Source organism: Ictalurus punctatus, chromosome 28 (genome assembly GCF_001660625.3).
Source record: "Ictalurus punctatus breed USDA103 chromosome 28, Coco_2.0, whole genome shotgun sequence".
In the NCBI taxonomy this organism is placed as follows: Eukaryota; Metazoa; Chordata; class Actinopteri; order Siluriformes; family Ictaluridae; genus Ictalurus; species Ictalurus punctatus.
The window spans coordinates 17,276,156-17,295,741 of NC_030443.2; the positions used below are offsets into that span (position 1 = coordinate 17,276,156).

Below are 19,586 nucleotides of genomic sequence, written 5' to 3' on the forward strand. Positions count from 1 at the left end.
TCCGACTGTATAGAGAGAAACCCCGAAAAAGAGCTGCTTTATACATTTTTTTAAAAAAACATCTTTTTACTCCCTCACAGTGGCATGAGCTGTGTGATTCTGATGCTTCTTCCCTCCACAAGTTTTTTTTTTTTTTTTTTTTTTTTGCACCTACAATATTGTGTGGTTTTATGTATATATTTTTATTTTATTTTTTTTTTTGCATCTACGCAAACGCTGTCAAAATACACTGGAAAAAAAATCTTAAAACAGCATGTTGTGTGTATGAGTGTGTTTAAACCTGGCAAGTAAAAAAAAAAAAATTGTTATTTGGCTGTTGCTCCACTGGTACACTTGGGGCCAAATCGTGCTAAAACAATCAAATAAAATAAAACAATGAAGCAGCTGGGCTTCAGGATGTAATTAACAATCGGTACTTTTAATATTACAATCTTTAACGGATTTTATATCTTCTCTCATTTCCCCTGATGAGACTTGGATAAACTCGTCTCGAGGTTTGAGAACGCCGTCCCGTGCGCGGGCCTCGCTTAGAAAGTGCGTGGTTTCTTTGAGTAATTGGATTAACTAACAACAATGGAAAATGTAGGTGTTCAAGGAAATTCATGTTTGATCAGTTTGAGGAAGAAAAATAAAAGTGCTATGAAGTGGTCTATTTCCAGAACTGATTCAGAGTCAGTTTTGAAGCCAGGTTCAGCGCTAGATCCGCCCTCAGACGGTCCTGGAATTACATGCTTAACAAATCTGACTGAGATAATATTGGAGATTCTTCAGGATTTTAAGGCAGTAAACACTTAAGCGTCTTTCAACGCAGTTCCTATTCGAGGTGTTTAACGTTTGTTAAGCCGGTTGGTCATTCCTGAAGATTTTAGTCCCGGTTAGCCACACGCAGTATTAGTCAGTCAGAAATCGAGAGAATTGTCCAGTCCACATTACACATAACAACTCAACTCTATACATCCAGTTCCAAACGACACTCGTTGTAGTCTTTCACTCACATAGCTTGTTTTGAAGACAAACCATAAGGAATCACATTAAAGAACGCTAACAGGCTGTGGAAATGCGTAGTGTTGCGTCCTACCTCCTACCCAGGACCACAGCATTACAGGAAAAAAAAATCACCATCAGAATGGAACTGTACACTTCATAATCTATTTTTATTCTACAAATGAAACAAGGATTTCTAAAAAAAAAATAAATAAAAAAAATGGGGTTTTTTCAGGAGCTGGAAGCATCTTGTATTTTTTTTCCCTCTCTCTCTCCTCCAGATGTTTGTTTTCTGCATTTTAATGTCTATTAAAATATTTGATGATTGACCTCTTGTTTTTATTTTTATTTTGGAGTACTCATCTTAAAACAACAATAAAATACATGAAGAAACAGTGCTGAGGATATAAGGGTGTGATGCACGGTCCAGAAAATATAAATACAAACACAAGTACAGTACAGCTTCATGCCAGTGGAATGAGTCAGGACTGGAATTCAGCGTCTGCTCGGTGGTCATCCCTCAGACGGCGGGTGTTTCTGCTCCACAGGTTGCGTTTCGTTGAGCTGAGCTCGAAACTCCTGCCGAGCCTGTCGGTTGGACTCCAGGAGCTCGTGCAGTTTTCCGTTCAGCGCGTCGTTCCGCTCCTCCAAGTTGTCCAGACACGAGTTTATCTGGTCCAGCATGGAGTTAATGGCGGCGTACTCTAACGTTTAAAGAAACGAGACCGTGATCACATGACCAAGTGGAACAAACTCAACCACAGGAGCAAAATGACTTTTTCAGTCTTTAGTTTATTCTTAAGTCATATTTTTACTGCATGTCGTATTGGAATTGCGACATAAGACGTGGATTATGGCACCATGTTCTTTTAAATTGCAATGAAACCAAAGCCAACGCTCGAACCGTAAATACTTTCGAAAGGTAAGTCTCTCTGGACAAGAGCATCTATCAAATGCTGTGCATTTTAAACAGAAATAACCGGTAGGTTCAAATAACATTAAAGGAACAAAATTAAGCCGTGCAGGAAACTTTTTTTTGTTTTGTTTTTTTTTGTTTTTTGAAATGACACACTCACCATCCACTTTTTAGAAACACCTGTACATTCATACAGTTCTCTAAATCATTATATCATATGGCAGCAGCACAACGAATAAAATCATGCAGATACAGGTCAAGAGCTTCAGGTAATGTTCACATCAAACGTCAGAACGGGGAAAAGGTCTGATCTCTGTGACTTTAACCGTAGCATAGTTGCTGATGCCAGATGGGCTGCTTTAAGTATTGCAGAAACTGTTGATCTCCTGGGATTTTCACACACACACACACACACACACACACACACACAGCAGTCTCTAGAGTTTACACAGAGGGAGGGTCTGCAGTCCGAAATACCTTGTTGATAGAGATCAGAGTAGAAAGACCAGATTGGTATGAGCTGAAAGTCTACAATAACTCAAATCATCACTCTTTAAGACCATGGTGAGCAGAAAAGCATCTCAGAACGTAGACGAACGTAGAACACGTCAAATCTTGATGTGGATGAGCTACAACAGCAGAAGAGCACACAAGCTTCCTCTCTTGTCTCTCTGTCCAGTTTTGCTGTTTTGATGATTTAATCTCCTTATGTCATGCAGATTTCCTAAACTGTGGACATTTTTGTATGTTCAAAAATGATATTTTCTAAAATGTTTAACTCTATAATATTGCTTATTTTTATTATCATAACCTGAATGTTAAAAAATTTGGACACTGGAAGAGCACCTTTTTTAAACTTCAGGCAGATTGTTTTACTTTTTCCTTTTAAATATAAGTAATATTTAGACAATCAAAATTCATAAAGTAATTTTAAGTAAACAAAAGAGAAAATGTAAAAGAATCTGCATATTCATATAAATCATTTGTGCATAAAAGGGTTAAGAAATTTAGCAATTTAATTTATTTTATTGTATTTTAACTTCATTATTTAAATAAAATTCGAAAATGATGAATTCTTTATTGTTATTCTTGTTATTCTTGTTATTATTATTTTTAAAAGGACAGTTTGTAGTTATACGATACTTGGATTGGAATGGAAAGAGTCAATCTGGCAACCCACATTTCTTCCCAACAGTCTCCTCTGCCGAAAAGGAGCTTCAAATCCTAACTTTATCAGGTTAGATATAATAAATATATAAAATAGAATAAAATCTCGATTCATCCTCAAATCTGCAGTTTCCATGTGTCTCAATAAAACTCACCCTGTTCATTAAAATCCTCCTCATCCTCGAGGAGTCCTTCATCCGCTCTAATCTCGGGATCTCCGTTTGGTCCTGACATTTTCATCTCTCTACTAAATACTAAAGCAACGTTAAACGAGCTGAACAGCTAAACAAAATCCCATTTCACTGTACACTCACATACACTAAATATGAGCTAAAACTCATCCAAACAAGACAGTGAACTGATTCGGGTGTATGTGCATGCACTGCCCAGACAGCTGACTGTCAGGTGACTGTAAAAGGTCTCCAGATGAAATGCCTTACTGTAATAAAATATTTATGAATGGAAATATATAATCTGGTCAACGAATATACGAACAAATAACCTTTAAACTGTGTGTTTATTTCCATTTCCGATACTGTACTGTTTATTTCAGAAAACACAACAAACAAGCGTCTAAAACGCTTATAATACAGTAATACCGCTGTGAAAAAAACAAGTTCAGATTACAATAAAAACAACAATACGATTTTGATTTTATTTACTTCATAAATCTATTTATTAAATGTTGTGTATGGCATTGTGTGCAGGCATTATTGATAGTCGCCAATCTGAGGGGAGGGCCAATGAGGTGTTGTAAGTGTCGCACAAAATATACGTCACGTTCAAGTTCTAACACCAGTCTATCGGTTGTTTTAGCATTATTAGTTAAAACAGGTAACTTATTGTTGTCTAATTAAATATATTTGCTATTCGTGCTTCAGGTCACACGTAAAGGTTTTGTTTTGATCGGAAATCACTTTGCTTTCTGTAATAAATTACGAGTTTTCCCCCCTCACGTGGACCATTTGGAGCAGGAATGGATGACTTGCCTGCAGATTTAAGAGAATTTCTGCAGACTCAACCTTTTCTAGAGCTCACTGAAACCAAAAGGGTAATCCGCTTTAAAAAATATTTTATTTATTTATTTTTTTTAATGAGATATCGTCCTCTCTAAAAGGGTGCAAACTGGAATAGAAGACTGAAATGGTCCTGATGATCATGTGTGATTATATGTTGTCTGCTTTTAGATCAGGTGCACATTAAGTGGACACGAGATTCCTTGCAACCTTGCGGAGCTGCAGACGTTCATATCTGGGAAGAAATTCAAGAAGCTGTGTGCTGCAGAGTTTAACTACAGCCAGTATGAACCTCATGTGGTCCCGAGCACAAAGCAGCCGTATGTCTGGTTGTTTATAAGTGAATAGAAATCACTTGGTTTTTGTGTGACATCTGCATAACATGTAATTACTTACTTTATTTATTTATATATTTATTTCCCCCCCACAGAAATCAGCTTTTTTGCAAGCTGACCCTGAGACACCTCAATCGCATGCCTCATCATGTCCTCCGGCACGTCAGTGGAAAACGGTACAAGAAAGCTCTGGCACAATGTGAGCACACATTTTACAGATACAGTGATGCTTCTATTGGATCAAGTGCACGATAAATGGCCGCGAGATTCCTTGCAACCTTGCGGAACTGCACTGGTCTGTTCTTGTTATTGTATTTGTACAGGACAATACGGGACTGATTACAGGATTTATGTGTTGCTTTTTCCTCTTTTCCAGATGAGGAATGTGTTAAACAAGGTGTAGAGTTCGTTCCAGCCAGACTCAGGCAGAAAACACGACCCCGAGACACAGATGATGGCATGGAGAGCGCGAAAGAAGGAGGGAGCAGGAGCAAGCACAAGCAGAAAGAGAAAAAGAAACAAGACAGCGGCATTTGGGCTCCGAGCTCCAGCGAGGGAGAAGGCAGCGACTCCGAGGACAGCATGTCGGATCTCTATCCATGTAAGCGTGCAGCATTTTATAATAGCTCGGTCATTTACTGTTCGACATATTGCTGTACCGAGTTCCGTTTGGATCTGTGAGTGTCATCTTGTAATACGTTAGACATGTTACTCATTTTGTCATGTGTAAATTAACATTGCGAGAGATTTGTGTAAGCATTTTCCTCCTCTGCTCTTTACAGCCACTCTGTTCACGTTAAAGGAGTCAGCGGAACAGGAAAAGATGGAGAAAGATGAAGATGAATTTCAGACAGATGACGATATGGAGGTGTCTGAAACAGAAGAGGAGAAACAAGCAGCGCAAAAACGCAAAAAGGTATCTTAATCAAGTCAAAAATGTCTTTCACAACTACATCCACAAAAAATCAGTAAATACTATGAGCTGTATTTAAAAGGACTATAATTAAAGCTTTTTGACGGTGTTACTCTCTGCCTTTACAGGTCCAGTCTGCTGCTTTTAACAAGAAATTTAAGAAAAACAGAAAAAAGAAAGGTGTTACTCGCATCAATAAATTAAAGAATGGAAAATAATAATTAAAAAAAAATTGCGTTTGCATTAAGTCTTCCACTGACGTCACTGCTCCATTTCTGTCCTTATGAGTCTGATACACTCACAAACATGCAACAGAACATGCATTTAAAAACACAGGTATTTTTGTATAAATCATTTCCATTCATGGACATACTGATGGTAATTGTAGTCTTTGACATTTTATGCAGTTTGTACATTTGACATTTTAAGTAATATTTGAAAATTTATTGTTTAAAATATGAATTTCCAGTCATAAAGACACAACATGCTTCAGTCACTAATCACAATTTAGGTCTGAAGAATATATTAATTATGTAGTATTTATATAGTATTTATTTCTTCAGGACAGACTAAAGAGGAACTTATTATTGGCTGAGATACACTGGGTGGACACTAGTTGAGAAGTTGTTGTTTTTTGTTTGTTTGTTTTTTTTTTTAATGGTGGGGCACTTTCAAATGACCGGCATGTAAATCTAATTTAAATATAAATACAGTATGACTACATCTATAATATATAGTAACATTACACTTATGCTTTCTTGAGTATCAAGACCAATGAACAATGTTCATGAATTATGTGTGGCACAAAACCAGCAAAAACCTCAACAGAGGGAGTTACATAACCCTGTATAGAGTTTATTATTATTATTATTATTATTATTATTATTATTATATCTCAAAAACAAACAAGCTGATGTATTTCTATCAAATAAATTACATATCTTTATAGCTGTGCTTTTACCTTTGAGCCAATGTAATGTGATATCTTGCCTTAAAATGTACATTTAGGGATATAAAAAATGTCATTATTACTGTAAGATTAATCGTATGTGTGTGTGCGCGCGTGCATTTCGTTATGAATTATTGACCACACAACACGTTTGTGTAATAAACTAAAAATATTTGCAGTCAGAAAAGTTCAAAGATTTTGGAATTTATGAACTGGTTACTTATTAAAGAAAGTACAATCTGTGTTTATGCATTTTCATACGTTTTATGGGGGGATTAAGGGGAATCCTTAGATTATGTAATCGATTATGTCGCGTATATTTGGATTCAGTCTGTCACTGACTGTCCGTCGCCGTTATTTGACGTCACTGACTGTCCGTCGCCGTCATGACGTCACTGAAAGGCGACGCGCTGTTCGGTGTTTACCTTCGGGTTGCAGAAGCAGCGTTTACGCACATTTTCGCATTGTTTATGGTAAGGTCGAGCTTCGATTTATCTCTTAAATTAATCCGTGTTTCAAATATTGTGTGTCAGAATAAACTGACGAGTTTTTGATGATTATTTTCTATATTATTCTGGTTAATCGCAAGGAGGTCAAATTAAATTAAACGGAGAAATGATGTATTCATTCGTAATACTGTGGAAAAACTACAAACGGCTACAACAATGTATTATTTAACCGTGTAATGGAAGTAGAAAAAGAAATAAACAAATGATCACAGGGTTAATGTTATATCACATTCTGCAGCCTTACTGTATATGCTATATTTGATTAAAATGCACCTGTGTGTGTGTGTGTGTGTGTGTGTGTGTGTGTGTGTGTGTGTTTTTAGGAAATCATTTCATGCACAAGCAACTGGATCTTTCCCTAAGGTCCTACAGTCTGTCTGTTCCAAGCTTTCCTGTCCACCATGGCAAGTTCGATGGTGAAATTTACCTGGTGTTCTTGCCGCAACTATAAAATCCAGTCCAAAGACACGCACGAAAAGTGTTTAATCTGCCTGGGAATCCAACACGCCAAAGAGGCCATCCTCGAGTATGGAAAATGTCCGCACTGTGCCAAGATGGACTGGAGTACTTGTATCAAGCGTCTCACCAAGGTGCAGGAGGTGATCTATCAGGAGGCCCAGCAACGGAAAAATGAGGCGTCTCAGACCGGAATTCAGCCTAAATTTGAACCGGTGGTGTCATCTGCTACGGTTAAAGGTGCTAAATCTGTGAAAGTGGTGTCTGCTACACCTACTGTATCACAGACTGAAAATGCTGCTCCTGCGCCATCTTTCTCCACTGCACCTGTCATGTTCACCCTTCTCTCGCCGTCTTTGGACGTACCTGACCCAAACGCTGCAACGGTAAATGGTGCATACGTATCACGTGTAGGCTTGCAGCATAAGCTAGACTCGGCTCCGTCTGCAGCGCCTGCATCGATGCCTTCGACCTCACACAAGAGACGCCGTTCGTCTAGGTGTCACCCATGCTGCATGAAGCACTCGAGCAGGGGCTGTGGACGGAGACGGAAACACTCCCCCTCCTCACCTTCCTCCTCGCACACGTCCTGGAGCTCTGAATCCTCCTGCGAATCTGTTAGGGAGAAGAGGGCACGACGGGAAAAGAGGAATTATGCAAACATCAACAGGCAGAGTGACCAGCTGCTTATGATGGTGCAGCAGAAACTGGAAGCCCAACAGAGAGCCATGCAGGTACAGTGGAGCGTGATGGAAAGAAGGCTCGACGTCTTGGAGAAGAGGAGTTCAACCGATGTTCCAAATTCAGCAGAAACCTCCAACGTGTTCACCACATCCCAAGTGGATCAGGGACAACAGACAGGTACCTCTTCTGGATCTGTTCCCCTTTTGAATGCGGTAAAACAAGAAGACGGGCCAGTAGATATCTCGCATGCTTTAAATTCCAGTTTACCGCTGCGAGTCAGTTCAATGCAAGAGGTTCTCACGTCTGAAGAGCTGCAGAATCTCATAGTACGCGCAGCCAAACGCTTGGGTATCGATTTTCCCCAATCCCAAAACGACTCACTACATCCAATTATGGTGCCAGAATTTGAGGACTTGGTCCAAAGTACGTGGTCCAACCCAGCGAGCTCACAACCCTTCAGGCCAGTGTTCTCTGAGTTGTACAAGCTTCACGAAAGCCAGGCTCCACCTTATGATCATATGCCTGAAGTCAACAAGCTGATGGCGGCCATCTTCCAAGCCGTCATGCCTACAAGAAACAGAGAACAGCCAGTCTCTCCTGGACACTGGAGGTTCACTGACGCGCTTGCAGAAAACTCGTATCAAACCGCCGGCATGCTAGCGAAGACGGCTAACTATTTGCGTTACTTGTCGGATTACCAGAAGCGCCTTTTGGCAGAGATTTCCGAAAACCCGACTTCTCAAAGGCTCACGGATGTTCTAAGTGAGCTTAAGCTCATCGGAGAGTTCACTTTTCAGCTCTCCTCACACCAGGCAGAACTTTCTGGAAGGATCATGGCAGCATCAGTGGCTGTTAAACGACAGATATCGATGGCCAATACCAACTACACAGATTCGCTAAAAGCTACGTTTGCAGATCTTCCGTTTGCTGTCGAGACTCGAAAATAGAAGCTTGAAAATGATCCGTTTCTGTTGTTTATGAGCAGCGTGCTCGGTGACTACTTTTGCGTTTAATGTGTACTTTTTGAAATCTCCCAATTTATCCCAATTTTATAATATGTCATCCATTGTATGTAGCCTTTGCGCAACGGTTAAGAAATTGGTGCTTGTCTCTATTGGCTTAATTCCTTTTTTTCCCCCCCTTTTTTCATTTAAAGGTGTAGCTCCATTATTGTATATAAAAAGTCTACACACCCCTGTTAAAACATGCAAAGATGCCTTCAAAATAATGAAATGAAATGAAATGTTTGTACATGTCAGTAAACAGTAGGAAATGAAACAAAGTCACTATTTGGTGTGACAAATCCAAGGAACTGAGCTGTAAGTGTTTTCGAGCATCTTGCAGAACCAGACACGGTTCTTCCGGAGACTTTGACCGTCGCACTCGCTTCTTATTTTTGCAGCGAAACCCAGCAGCCTTCATTGTGTTTTTTCACATTGTGAAAGGTGTGTCCTACTACTTAATATCCTGCTTTCTTTACTGACATACAAACATTTTTCAGTCACATTTAATTTTGTGCTGGATAACTAATGTTTGGGAATCTAAAATGTTTTTGTACCCACCCGATAAAGTGTAGAAGTCATAAAATAAAAAAATGCATAACTAAAAAGTTTGTATTAAACTTTTTTTTTTTTTTTTTTTTAAAATAGGGTGGCTAAGACTTTTGGACAGGGCTGTAGCAACCAACAACATGAAAAACAAAAATAGAACCAGGTGGACGGGATGACTTACATTAACCTGGTAGAATAAGTCTGCACACCCCTTAACTAATCACTTGTTGAAGCACCATTTGCTTTTAATGCAACACTCAGTCTTTTTGGGGTAAGAATCTACCAGGTTATCACATCTTGATTTGGCAATTTTATTCCAAAAAAAAAAAAAAGCTTCAGATTGATCAAATTGCATGGGGAGTTCCTGTGTACAGCCCTCTTCAAATTATTCCACAGGAACAGAATAGAATTTGGATAGAATTTTGGCCTGGACTCTGATTGGGGCATTCCAAAACTTGATCTTCTTCTGAAGCTATTTCTTTGTTGACTTGTATTTGTGTTATTGTACTGGAGGTGAAATTTTTCTTCATCTTCAGCTGTTTAATGGAGGCCTGCAGGTTTTGTACCAAATATATCACAATAAAGGTGGAAAAAGACCTGACATGATTTATCTTAATATTAGGAAGCTGGGGTCAGCGTGCAGGGTCAGCCATGATACAGCGCCCCCTGGAGCAGAGACGGTTAAGGGCCTTGCTCAAGGGCCCAACAGTGGCAGCTCAGCAGTGCTGGGGCTTGAACCCCAAACCTTCCGAGCGGTACCCCAGAGCCTTAACCACCAAGCCACCACTGCCCCTACTAGGTGTTAAAGTTGTCCCTGCATTAAATTTTGTCCATATTTTTTCTTCTGTATGCCCTGGTAATTCAGTGAGCCTTACTGTATCTTCATCTTAGTCAATACTCTTACTCACGTTCATGTAAATATGCTTCAACGTGTTGAATAAATTGTATTTCTGGGTTGTGCCAGTCCTTCTGGAGTTCAGTGATGTGATTAACAGTTTCAACACTGTTCACAGAAATCATGGGAGGGAATTTTTTAAACCACGTAGACTGCACTGCTACTATTATTATGATCCTTATGATGATGATGAGGAGGAGGAGGAGGATGATTATTATTATAACTCACACAGTGTACATATAAGTGAATGGTTGTGTTCAAAATAGCATACATAGCATCAGTACACACTACTCATACAGTATATGTGAATATTTAATTTATTCCAAAAATACCCAGATGATGCGTGGCTTCCAGGGTTGGGGGTTCGATTCCCAATTCTGCCCCGTGTGCACGAAGCTTGCATGTTCTCCCCATGCTTCGGGGGTTTCCACCTCAGGTCCAAAGACATGAGTTGTGAGCTGACTGGCATCTGTAAATCAAAGTAGTGTGTGAATGGGTGTGTGTGTGTGTGTGTGTGTGTGTGTGTGTGTGAGTGAGAGTGATTGTGCCCTGCAATGGGTTGGTACCCTGTCCAGGGTGTCCCCCATATTGTGCCCAGAGTCTCCTGGGATAGGCTAAGAACTAAAGAGCTTTTTAAAGAACATCTTAAGAAAACACTAAGAACTAAGTGTGTGTGTGTGTGTGTGTACAATATATATATATATATATATATATATATATATATATATATATATATATATATATATATATATAATAACACATACACTACTTACTGTATGCAAATAATATGTGCTAATACTGTGCACTATAGTGTCTGTGTGTGGTGTACGGTGTAGAGACGCGCGCGCTCGCAGACCTCCTCGGTCTACGTGGCAGACACAGCGGGTCCGCGCGACTCGCAGCGCGAGGGGGGCTTATCGCGTCGTATCGTAGCGGCGCGCGCGGGATTGTGGGACGGCGGCGGCCTAGTGTTGACGTGCAGACGGGGGGGTAATATATATACATATATATAACTCTGTCTAAAATAAGAAGGAGGGAAACAAAAATAACAGATTTTTAATTCTAACAGCGGTGTGTTCACGGAACTGACAAGCCATGGGGCAGGAGGATATCATGAGCACGGCGGAGGATGTCGCGGATCAGGTACCGAATAACGGAAACCAAATGTTTGGTTTGTTATTTATTTATTCACTCCCCCTTAAAGTAGCTTATATTAGGGCTGCTTTGCTTTGCTTAGCTTAGCTTAAGTTAGCTGGCTAGGCTAGTTAGCAAATTAAGTTGCAGGAGAATTGAATGGGAGGAGATTGGTGCTAGCGTAAAATATTGACAATGCTAAGTGAAGTGAAGTGAAATGAAATGATACGAATCACAGTTTCGTTTCTGCGCAACTTTTTTGCACGACTTGAGGAAATATGGACAGACCTGTACGAGCTAGCTAGTGCTAGTTGGCTAACTTTAGAACTGGACATGTTCAGATTTTGGTTAAATTTGTTTGTGGCTTGCAGTAATGGATGATATGGGTAAGCTTAGCCACTTTTACTAACCTGTGATAACATACCGGAAGCTGTAAACTGACAGTAAACTACTAACTTATGTTGTGGAAGGGAATTCTTTCCAAACATTGATCACAACAGTGCAGAGGTTTTCATAAAGTTACAGGTTTAGGTAACGTTTCTATCAGCAGAGGTCTTTCGAAGCTGTCCTTCAGTCTTCTGGACACCGGAATGACCGTATATATCTTGGAAAACAGTTTTGAAGATTTACATTTTTATCGATTAGCACTTCTGTGATGACTCATCCTGTACTAGCGTTGTCTTCGTCCAATGAAATGCTTCCTAGAGCACTATGTCCCGCCTCCAGGGGCGTGTTTTGTTTTGCAGGAGCAGTTCTGAGTTTATATGTATATTTTTTCCATCCATGTCTTGGTTGAAGGAAAAATGGCTGGAAATTTATTTATTTATTTATTTATTTATTTCGAAGAGGGTGGAGTTTGTGTGAGCACCGCACGTTTTACCAACTCATGGTTGTTGTCTTTATACACCACTGAGGATTATCCATCAGTAAGAGTAGTGTGATATTAGATTATATTTATTTTCATTATTTATATTTTAGCCAGTAATCAGTCTTACAGGATTTTTTTGTGGTTGTCGTGGCCAAATATGCTCGATATTGCAGGCGGCTTTTTTAAAAATTTGCGATGCAATTCGGGGAGTATTTTATGGTTTGTTTGGTTTTTTTTGTGGAAAACTATTCGAATTCACGTTCGCACGAAATCGTCTTTCACGGTGATGTTTGTTGGTAAACGAGACCTTTTAGCCGTACTCGATCGACGCACGTGAATAGAACAGGGCTGAATCTGCGTCGTGATGGCGTCACGTGACGCGTCTTGGCTCAGATCTGCGACCATTTTTGAAAAATTGCAAGCTCCTCCGGATGTTGCGGAGTTTGCTTGATTGTGTGTTTGTTTCTGTGATCATGAAACTTGACCTGATGATGTCGGATGCTAAATGAACTTTAGGAACACAGCGGTGCGTTAAGGTATAATCTAATACCGTGGAACAAGCTAGAAAAAGTGTATAATAATAATAATAATAATAATAATAACTGGAGTAGAGAAGACTGGACCATTTTTGGGTGAACCACGGTTCCAGCAACAATTTGAAAATACAATAATCACAAAGTATACAAGTATTATTATTATTATTATTATTATGTATTGGGTTTGCGGTTATTGCGAGGACGGAGAAAAACACTGACATGACCGATCGGGTTGGAAATAAAATCACTACAGGAGCAGCTGTAAAATCGGAAATGACCCCAGCACCCCATGTACATTTAATCCCGTCTGAATAGGGCTTATCTCCAGCGTGTTCTGACATGCCTGATCCAATTAATGAGCTGATTAGATGAAGTAGGTTCTTTAGAGCAGGGAAACACTCCAATGTTCAAGACAAGAGGTTCTCCAGGACCAAGGTTGGGAACCTGTCATCTAGTGAAACAGCTGCCTGTGTCAGGTGTCACACATGTATCTAAATTATAGCTTACTATTGCTTTATACACGACTTTTACGACTGATACCGCATGACAAAGTTCACTATTATCTGCCAGCTGTTGCTCAATGGTGTCTTATCACATCCCGGCCTCACAGAGTTCTTCACAGTCGTTTATAAAAGACTCTTTGTAGTGTGTTCTCTCTCTCTATCTCTCTCTCTCTCTCTCTCTCTCTTTGCTGTGTTGGTGTAACAAGTTATGGACTGGAGTGGTGTTGAACTGATTTGGATTTTCCCCAAAGATACAGCAAAATGTCTGTAGAATTGTCAGACAGTAGAAAGAAAGTAACCGGTACAGTGCTAAGATGTTCCGGAAATAACCTCCATCCTAAAATTGGGATCTTGGAAGCTCAGATTTCAAGGTCAGTGTGTGACGAACGGTACCGTACGTCTCCGCTTAGAAAGATGGCGGTAAATGCCAGTCGTGACATTTTACGGAAATCGAGTCATCAGTGTCCCGATGTGTAGCGAGCCAGGGTCCTTACCGGCGCCCGAACTCATATACTCAGATTCACCACATAGGGAGCTGATTGAGACGCACCCAGTGATTGATATGTCTCTGTAAACATCGATTAAGATCAATTTGGCCTCCATTTTGTGTTCTTAGCACTACTGTAAACAGCAGATAAGCAACCCTGGGGTAACTCGTGACACGTTGGTCCTCGTCTCTCTCGTGTGTCACACGGTTTTCATTTTCTAGTCTGTAACGAAAGTCCCGAGGTACACGACCTGATGTTCTCTCTGTGTTGTGCTCTTTGCACTTGAGCATTTTTAGAAACCTTGACACGACACTCCTCCTCGCTTAAACCCAGGCGATTTGCACAAGCACTGTTTGGCTTCACAGTTCTCACACACACACACACACACACACACACACACACACACACACATATTCCTTCCCACCCAGAGGTCCACATCAGCACTTCCCAGAATGCCCGGGCCAATCGGTGAAGCAGACGGCTGTATCAGCCCACACGTCAGTGATAGCACGAGTGCTCTTTTAATGAGCATGCTGTGTACAAGCTGGTTAAATCAGCAGCTTTAAAAATGTGGCTGGATAATGAGGGATATTTAAAGGGAGGGGGAATGAGGGGTCTTTAAAGGGAGAGCGAGGGGGAATGAGAGGTATTTAATGGGGGGAGGGGAAATGGTGGGTATTGAAAGGGAGGTGGAGGGGTGGAATGGCGGTCTTTAAGGGGGGTGTGGGTGGAATGGGGGGATGTGGGGTAGTTAAAGTGGGGGTGGGGGGCGTTATGGATTGGATTTTATTCCTCATTTATTTTAGTACCTTATTTTAAATGTTAAAAAGATTAGTTTATTCGTTTAAGATTATTATTATTATTATTATTTTTAGATGTACTCTATATGTAACTTTATTCGCTGAAGGTTCAGGGTTTTAAAAATTAAACACGAAGCTGTCGAGATGTTTTTGAACCAGAAGTCTTTAAACCACGGGTCTCAAACTCAGAATGCCCAGAGACCACTAACGAGGAACAGCTGTAGTTTTATTGCAAAAACGATATACAGCGCTTTTAAAGTACCCCTGCAGTCAAAGTCGGTCTTTTAGAGCTTATTGTACGCGTTCCTACATGTTTTTCCGTTTTTTTATTTTATTTTGAGCTTGTGAATCAAACGACGAAACTATGAGGGAATACTAAGACGAGCGCCTGTGTTTTCTGCAGTTCCTCAGAGTGACGAAACAGTACCTGCCTCACCTGGCACGCCTGTGTCTCATCAGCACCTTCCTGGAGGACGGCATCCGCATGTGGTTCCAGTGGTACGAGCAGAGAGACTACATCGAGGCCACCTGGAGCTGCGGCTACTTCCTGGCCACCTGCTTTGTGCTGCTTAACCTTTTAGGACAGCTGGGTGAGCTTTCGAAAGCTACTGATGGGAGCACGCTTTAAGACAACGGGCCTCTTTTATCAAGCCGGATAGGAGAGGATCTCTGTATAAATCCTTCGTCTCCTGCTCCTGAACGTGTGTGAATTTACACGCTAATTAAAACCTCGACTCGATCGACTTCAGATCATATAACCTGCATGGAACATGGCACTTTTATATCTGGAACATGATTATTTTTTATTGCTTTTAGAAGGCAGGAGACAAAAAACACATCCTCATGCTAGGTCACTGGGTCAGGGACTACGGGTTCTAGCAAGAAAATGTAGTAAAAATCTAGGGCTGGGCGATATGACAAAAAATATCATATCAGGATACTTGAGGATATTTCTACGATACACGGTGCGTGTCACGATATATACTTGAGTTACTGTTTGCAAAATGGCAGTGAAATAAACCAAAAAAAAAACCCATCAAAGTGAGTGAGTTTGAAAATACTTTTTGTTAATGCTTACAAAGACAGAAGATTAAGTGTAAAAAAAATATTTTTTTTAAAAGTCAAGTCAACAGCATCTGGTACCATTTAATTAGTAGTTATTAAAAATGTAAACAATACATCACCATACCAATGATATGAAAAATGCATCGTGCAATCGTTTATCACGATACTTGTATCGATATATCGCCCAGCCCTAGTGAATACTGTGTACAGTTTCTTCAACCTTATTTATTTATTTATTTATTTATTTATTTTTTAAGCTGTGTGAATTTTCTAACCTGAATCGTTTTCTCTTACAGGCGGCTGTGTCCTTGTTCTCAGTAGAAATTTTGTACAGTATGCTTGCTTTGGATTATTTGGCATTATCGCGCTACAGGTAACGAAATGAAACCTTTACCTCTTTAACAACAGATTTTTTATTATTTTTTTTAAATTATGATTTTAATCGAATGTCATTTCCGTATCCTCTGTTTCAGACGGTTGCCTACAGTATCCTATGGGATCTAAAGTTTTTGATGAGGTGAGCACTACGTCATGTTGTGAGCCCTTTGAATAAAGTCCTTTAGCCTTTATAATGCGGGCGTGTCAAATTCAAATTCAGCCCGGGCCACGTCGGCATTTTTAACGAGACTCTGAAGGACCGTAAATGAATAATCTTATCATTAAACAAACCAAAACAACAACTTAATGAACATATTCTGTCGACTAACGACAAAAAAAGCCGTGTCTGAAATTAGAATGCGATCTTTCGGCGGGAAAAAGGAGAGCTAACAGAAAGGATTAACGTGTATTTATTAGGTATTCGGTTATATTAGATACACTCTAAGCACAGGGAGATGGAGACGAGACTCGGTGGAGTTTACACTGCATGGAGATTAAGCACTGTGAGATGTGAGATCACGGGTTTAGCCCTCGTGTTTGACACGCGTGCTTTTAATGTAATAAGAAATTAAATGAAAATGTGTACACACACACAGTGATGCGTATCTGTACTGTTTGTGTGCAGGAACATGGCTCTGGGAGGCGGGCTGCTGCTACTCTTGGCCGAGTCACGCTCGGAGGGCAAGAGCATGTTCGCCGGTGTGCCTACGATGGGCGAGAGCTCCCCCAAGCAGTACATGCAGCTGGGTGGCCGCGTGCTCCTCGTTCTCATGTTCATGACCCTGCTGCACTTCGACTCCAGCTTCTTCTCGGTGAGACCTCGCACTCCTCGGACTCCATGTCGAGTCCTGTGGGCTTTTAGGGGAGAAAGGAAATGTACAGAATATGATGGGTTCAGATGACAGCCAGTTAAGAAGTAGCCGAAACATCTGTACTTAACATGCTGGAAGAAGAATTCCCCTGAATTCCATGCATGAATTTTTATGCAAATTTTTGGATATCACATAAAATAAAATAAAAAAACAACGCTGGATGGAAATACCAGCCGTGAATAAAATCTCCAAAATACACATAAAAACCGTATTTACAGAATAAATTCCTCAACGCGCATCAAAAAAGGTCATGTGACTTTGCCTCAGCAAATCATATGATTGGATATTTGGCATTTTTTTCACTTGGATAAAAAATGCACACACATCTGTTCCCGTTTTCTTCACATGTTTATATTTTCATAAAGCTAATTTTCCTAGCAATAGCAGCTGAGTGAAATTTACCTCAGAAGGGTTTCTTCAAGGAATAAGGAATGAAGGAAGTAAGGAATAAAACATATCAGGACGATGCGAAAACAACAAAGTTGGATCTTTTATTATTTGTTTAGTTCCTATTCCTGCAACATTTTATGTGCAGCTTATGTAGTTATTAATAACAGGATGACATAGGATGCACATGAGTATTAAATGTTCTGCCTGGCTAACTTCTTGGCTAGCTAAGTATTTATTTCATTTGGAGTTAAAGGGCTTCCCAGTAACGTGAACAGGATTAAACCGTTCTCATGCGTTCAGTTCTGACTTCCAGTAACTGTTTTATCCTGGATAGGGTGACGATGAACGGATGGATCCAGAGCATATCGAGTACTCGACTGAAAGCCGGTGCAGCGAATACATGAGGAAATTGCTAGTCAGGATCAAATACCGCTTTGTGTAAAACAGACCATGGTTTCAGGGCGTAAACACACTGCACGCATTAAATGGTAGCGAAACGCTGACGATTTCATCCAGTTCCCGTTTTTGTTAAGTATCGTAACCTTCATCTACCATCCCCTCGTCCCCCTTCCTCTTTCAGATCCTACAGAACATGGTGGGCACAGCCCTCATCGTCCTGGTGGCCATCGGCTTCAAGACCAAGCTGGCGGCTCTCACCTTGGTGGTGTGGCTCATGGCCATCAACGTCTACTTCAACGCCTTCTGGACGGTGCCTGCCTACAAGCCCATGCACGACTTCCTCAAGTACGATTTCTTCCAGACCACGTCGGTCGTCGGCGGCCTGCTGCTAGTGGTGGCTCTCGGTCCCGGGGGCGTGTCCATGGACGAGAAGAAAAAAGAGTGGTAACCAGATTCCGTCTCCTCACACAGGAACAAAACGAATCCACTGCCCAGGACACAAGGACCCGCAAATCTTAAAACAACCCAGTACAACTCGGTGACACCTCCATTCTCCTCCTCCTCTTCTTCTTCAACTGCCCTTTTTTTGTTTTGTTTTTCATTTTTCACATTTTTTTTTATTTTGTGTTTTTACAAATTCACACTGGCAGAAACATGATTTTTTTTTTTAAGTCACCTGATCATATCCTACTGTAAAAGAAATCAGCCTGAATGACAAGAAACTGTCTGAGTTTATGTTTCCTTCTTCCCCTCTGTCGCTGCTGACCAGGATGCTGTCTGTCTTTAAAGCATTATAAACGTGTTCCTGTCGGGATGCTTCACCTCTCACGTGCGTTGCTAAACGGTTGTTTGTTTTTAAAACACTTGAGAAATAGCTGTGAATCTGTACGCATATAGACTCTGTGAAACGACAGTAATCTAGCGCTCTAACCGAACGACGTTTTCGAATGCGACTAATGAAAAGGCGTCACGAATCGTTCGTGGCGCGTCTGTCGACGCTTCTTTCACCCTCGAATCAAGCCACGTGTCAAAGCGAACAGCCCTTGCGTTTAGGGTGCGCGGGAGTCTTCTGTAACGCTGGTCGTGGTTCAGACTGGGGGCGGGGATTTGTCACGTATAAACCTCCCTGCAGAATAGAAAGGTGAAACTTCTGACCGCTCTGTTTTCGCACTAGTGGGACTGTGTGCTGTCTGAACCTTAGCTTCGGATCCAGGCGGTAGGCAGACTTGCAGATTATACAAACAAACAAATAAAAAAAACAACACTACTATTTTACACATCTGCACAGGTGGAATAGGTCAGAAGAAGGTCTGTTCTGTCACCAGAGCTTCATCTTGATCTGTGTTTTTTTGCTGTCGTTAAAATAACATGTTGATTTACCGGATTTTATAATGTATTTTTTGGATTTTTTTTTTCTTCATGTTTTCAGGCGGAGAGAAAAATAAAAGCAAAAAAAATTAGATCTGTCTCTTTTTGTTCATAAACAGTGTTTCCAGAACTCATGTTTTACCTCATTTTAGGCTCAAGTTATGTTCCAAACTCTCTGCACGCTGAAGTGACTGGAGGGTCAACCGATACTGGATTTTACCGATAACTAAGTCGGGCGGTACCTGCCAACCGATACCCGATGAATCGACCGATAGTTTTTAAAATTGATACTGAATGAAAACAACACACGAATGAACATATTGCTAAATTTTATTGCAAAAAAAACAAACAAACTCAGTACTGACTGTACCATGATAATATCCTGTACTTTTAAACATTAAATAAAGATAT

At 40.5% G+C, this 19,586-nt stretch overlaps 4 protein-coding genes across 5 annotated transcripts; 3 read left to right on the forward strand and 1 right to left on the reverse strand.

Moving 5' to 3' along the window:
* Positions 1–1,135: 1,135 nt before the first annotated feature.
* bbln (bublin coiled coil protein) lies at positions 1,136–3,477 on the reverse strand. The gene is made up of 2 exons (XM_017460437.3): positions 3,223–3,477; positions 1,136–1,688 (listed from the first exon to the last, which is right to left on the reverse strand). The coding sequence occupies exons 1-2, from the start codon at positions 3,305–3,307 to the stop codon at positions 1,498–1,500; spliced, it is 276 nt and encodes a 91-aa protein (XP_017315926.1). The 5' UTR covers positions 3,308–3,477; the 3' UTR covers positions 1,136–1,497.
* A 334-nt stretch (positions 3,478–3,811) lies between these two features.
* On the forward strand, positions 3,812–5,574 carry surf2 (surfeit 2). 2 transcript variants are annotated; one of them, XM_017460722.3, is made up of 7 exons: positions 3,812–3,901; positions 4,042–4,118; positions 4,255–4,403; positions 4,514–4,617; positions 4,795–5,019; positions 5,201–5,334; positions 5,460–5,574. In XM_017460722.3, exons 2-7 carry the CDS (start codon positions 4,044–4,046, stop codon positions 5,547–5,549), a joined length of 777 nt encoding a protein of 258 aa, XP_017316211.3. In that variant the 5' UTR covers positions 3,812–3,901; positions 4,042–4,043; the 3' UTR covers positions 5,550–5,574. The 2 variants fall into 2 exon arrangements, with proteins under 2 accessions (XP_017316211.3, XP_017316210.1); XM_017460721.3 differs by having other exon boundaries at positions 3,830–4,118.
* Positions 5,575–5,730: 156 nt separating this feature from the next.
* Positions 5,731–10,446, forward strand: LOC128628640 (uncharacterized). Its single transcript, XM_053677001.1, has 2 exons — positions 5,731–6,753; positions 7,113–10,446. The coding sequence occupies exon 2, from the start codon at positions 7,191–7,193 to the stop codon at positions 8,874–8,876; it is 1,686 nt and encodes a 561-aa protein (XP_053532976.1). The 5' UTR covers positions 5,731–6,753; positions 7,113–7,190; the 3' UTR covers positions 8,877–10,446.
* A 763-nt stretch (positions 10,447–11,209) lies between these two features.
* On the forward strand, positions 11,210–19,267 carry surf4 (surfeit 4). The gene is made up of 7 exons (XM_017460038.3): positions 11,210–11,364; positions 11,444–11,517; positions 15,107–15,293; positions 16,065–16,141; positions 16,242–16,285; positions 16,772–16,958; positions 17,989–19,267. The coding sequence occupies exons 2-7, from the start codon at positions 11,470–11,472 to the stop codon at positions 18,253–18,255; spliced, it is 810 nt and encodes a 269-aa protein (XP_017315527.1). The 5' UTR covers positions 11,210–11,364; positions 11,444–11,469; the 3' UTR covers positions 18,256–19,267.
* The last annotated feature ends 319 nt before the right edge of the window (positions 19,268–19,586 follow it).

What these genes read in the sequence shown, in the direction of transcription:
- bbln (XM_017460437.3), bottom strand. Translation starts at nt 3,307, where the DNA reads ATGAAAATGTCAGGACCAAACGGAGATCCCGAGATTAGAGCGGATGAA. An exon ending in GGAGGATTTTAATGAACAGG is followed by an intron (nt 1,689 to 3,222) that starts GTGAGTTTTATT and finishes TTTAAACGTTAG; the next exon opens with AGTACGCCGCCATTAACTCC.
- surf2 (XM_017460722.3), top strand. Translation starts at nt 4,044, where the DNA reads ATGGATGACTTGCCTGCAGATTTAAGAGAATTTCTGCAGACTCAACCT. An exon ending in GTCCCGAGCACAAAGCAGCC is followed by an intron (nt 4,404 to 4,513) that starts GTATGTCTGGTT and finishes TCCCCCCCACAG; the next exon opens with AAATCAGCTTTTTTGCAAGC. An exon ending in CAGCGCAAAAACGCAAAAAG is followed by an intron (nt 5,335 to 5,459) that starts GTATCTTAATCA and finishes CTGCCTTTACAG; the next exon opens with GTCCAGTCTGCTGCTTTTAA.
- LOC128628640 (XM_053677001.1), top strand. Translation starts at nt 7,191, where the DNA reads ATGGCAAGTTCGATGGTGAAATTTACCTGGTGTTCTTGCCGCAACTAT.
- surf4 (XM_017460038.3), top strand. Translation starts at nt 11,470, where the DNA reads ATGGGGCAGGAGGATATCATGAGCACGGCGGAGGATGTCGCGGATCAG. An exon ending in TAACCTTTTAGGACAGCTGG is followed by an intron (nt 15,294 to 16,064) that starts GTGAGCTTTCGA and finishes TTTCTCTTACAG; the next exon opens with GCGGCTGTGTCCTTGTTCTC. An exon ending in TCGACTCCAGCTTCTTCTCG is followed by an intron (nt 16,959 to 17,988) that starts GTGAGACCTCGC and finishes TTCCTCTTTCAG; the next exon opens with ATCCTACAGAACATGGTGGG.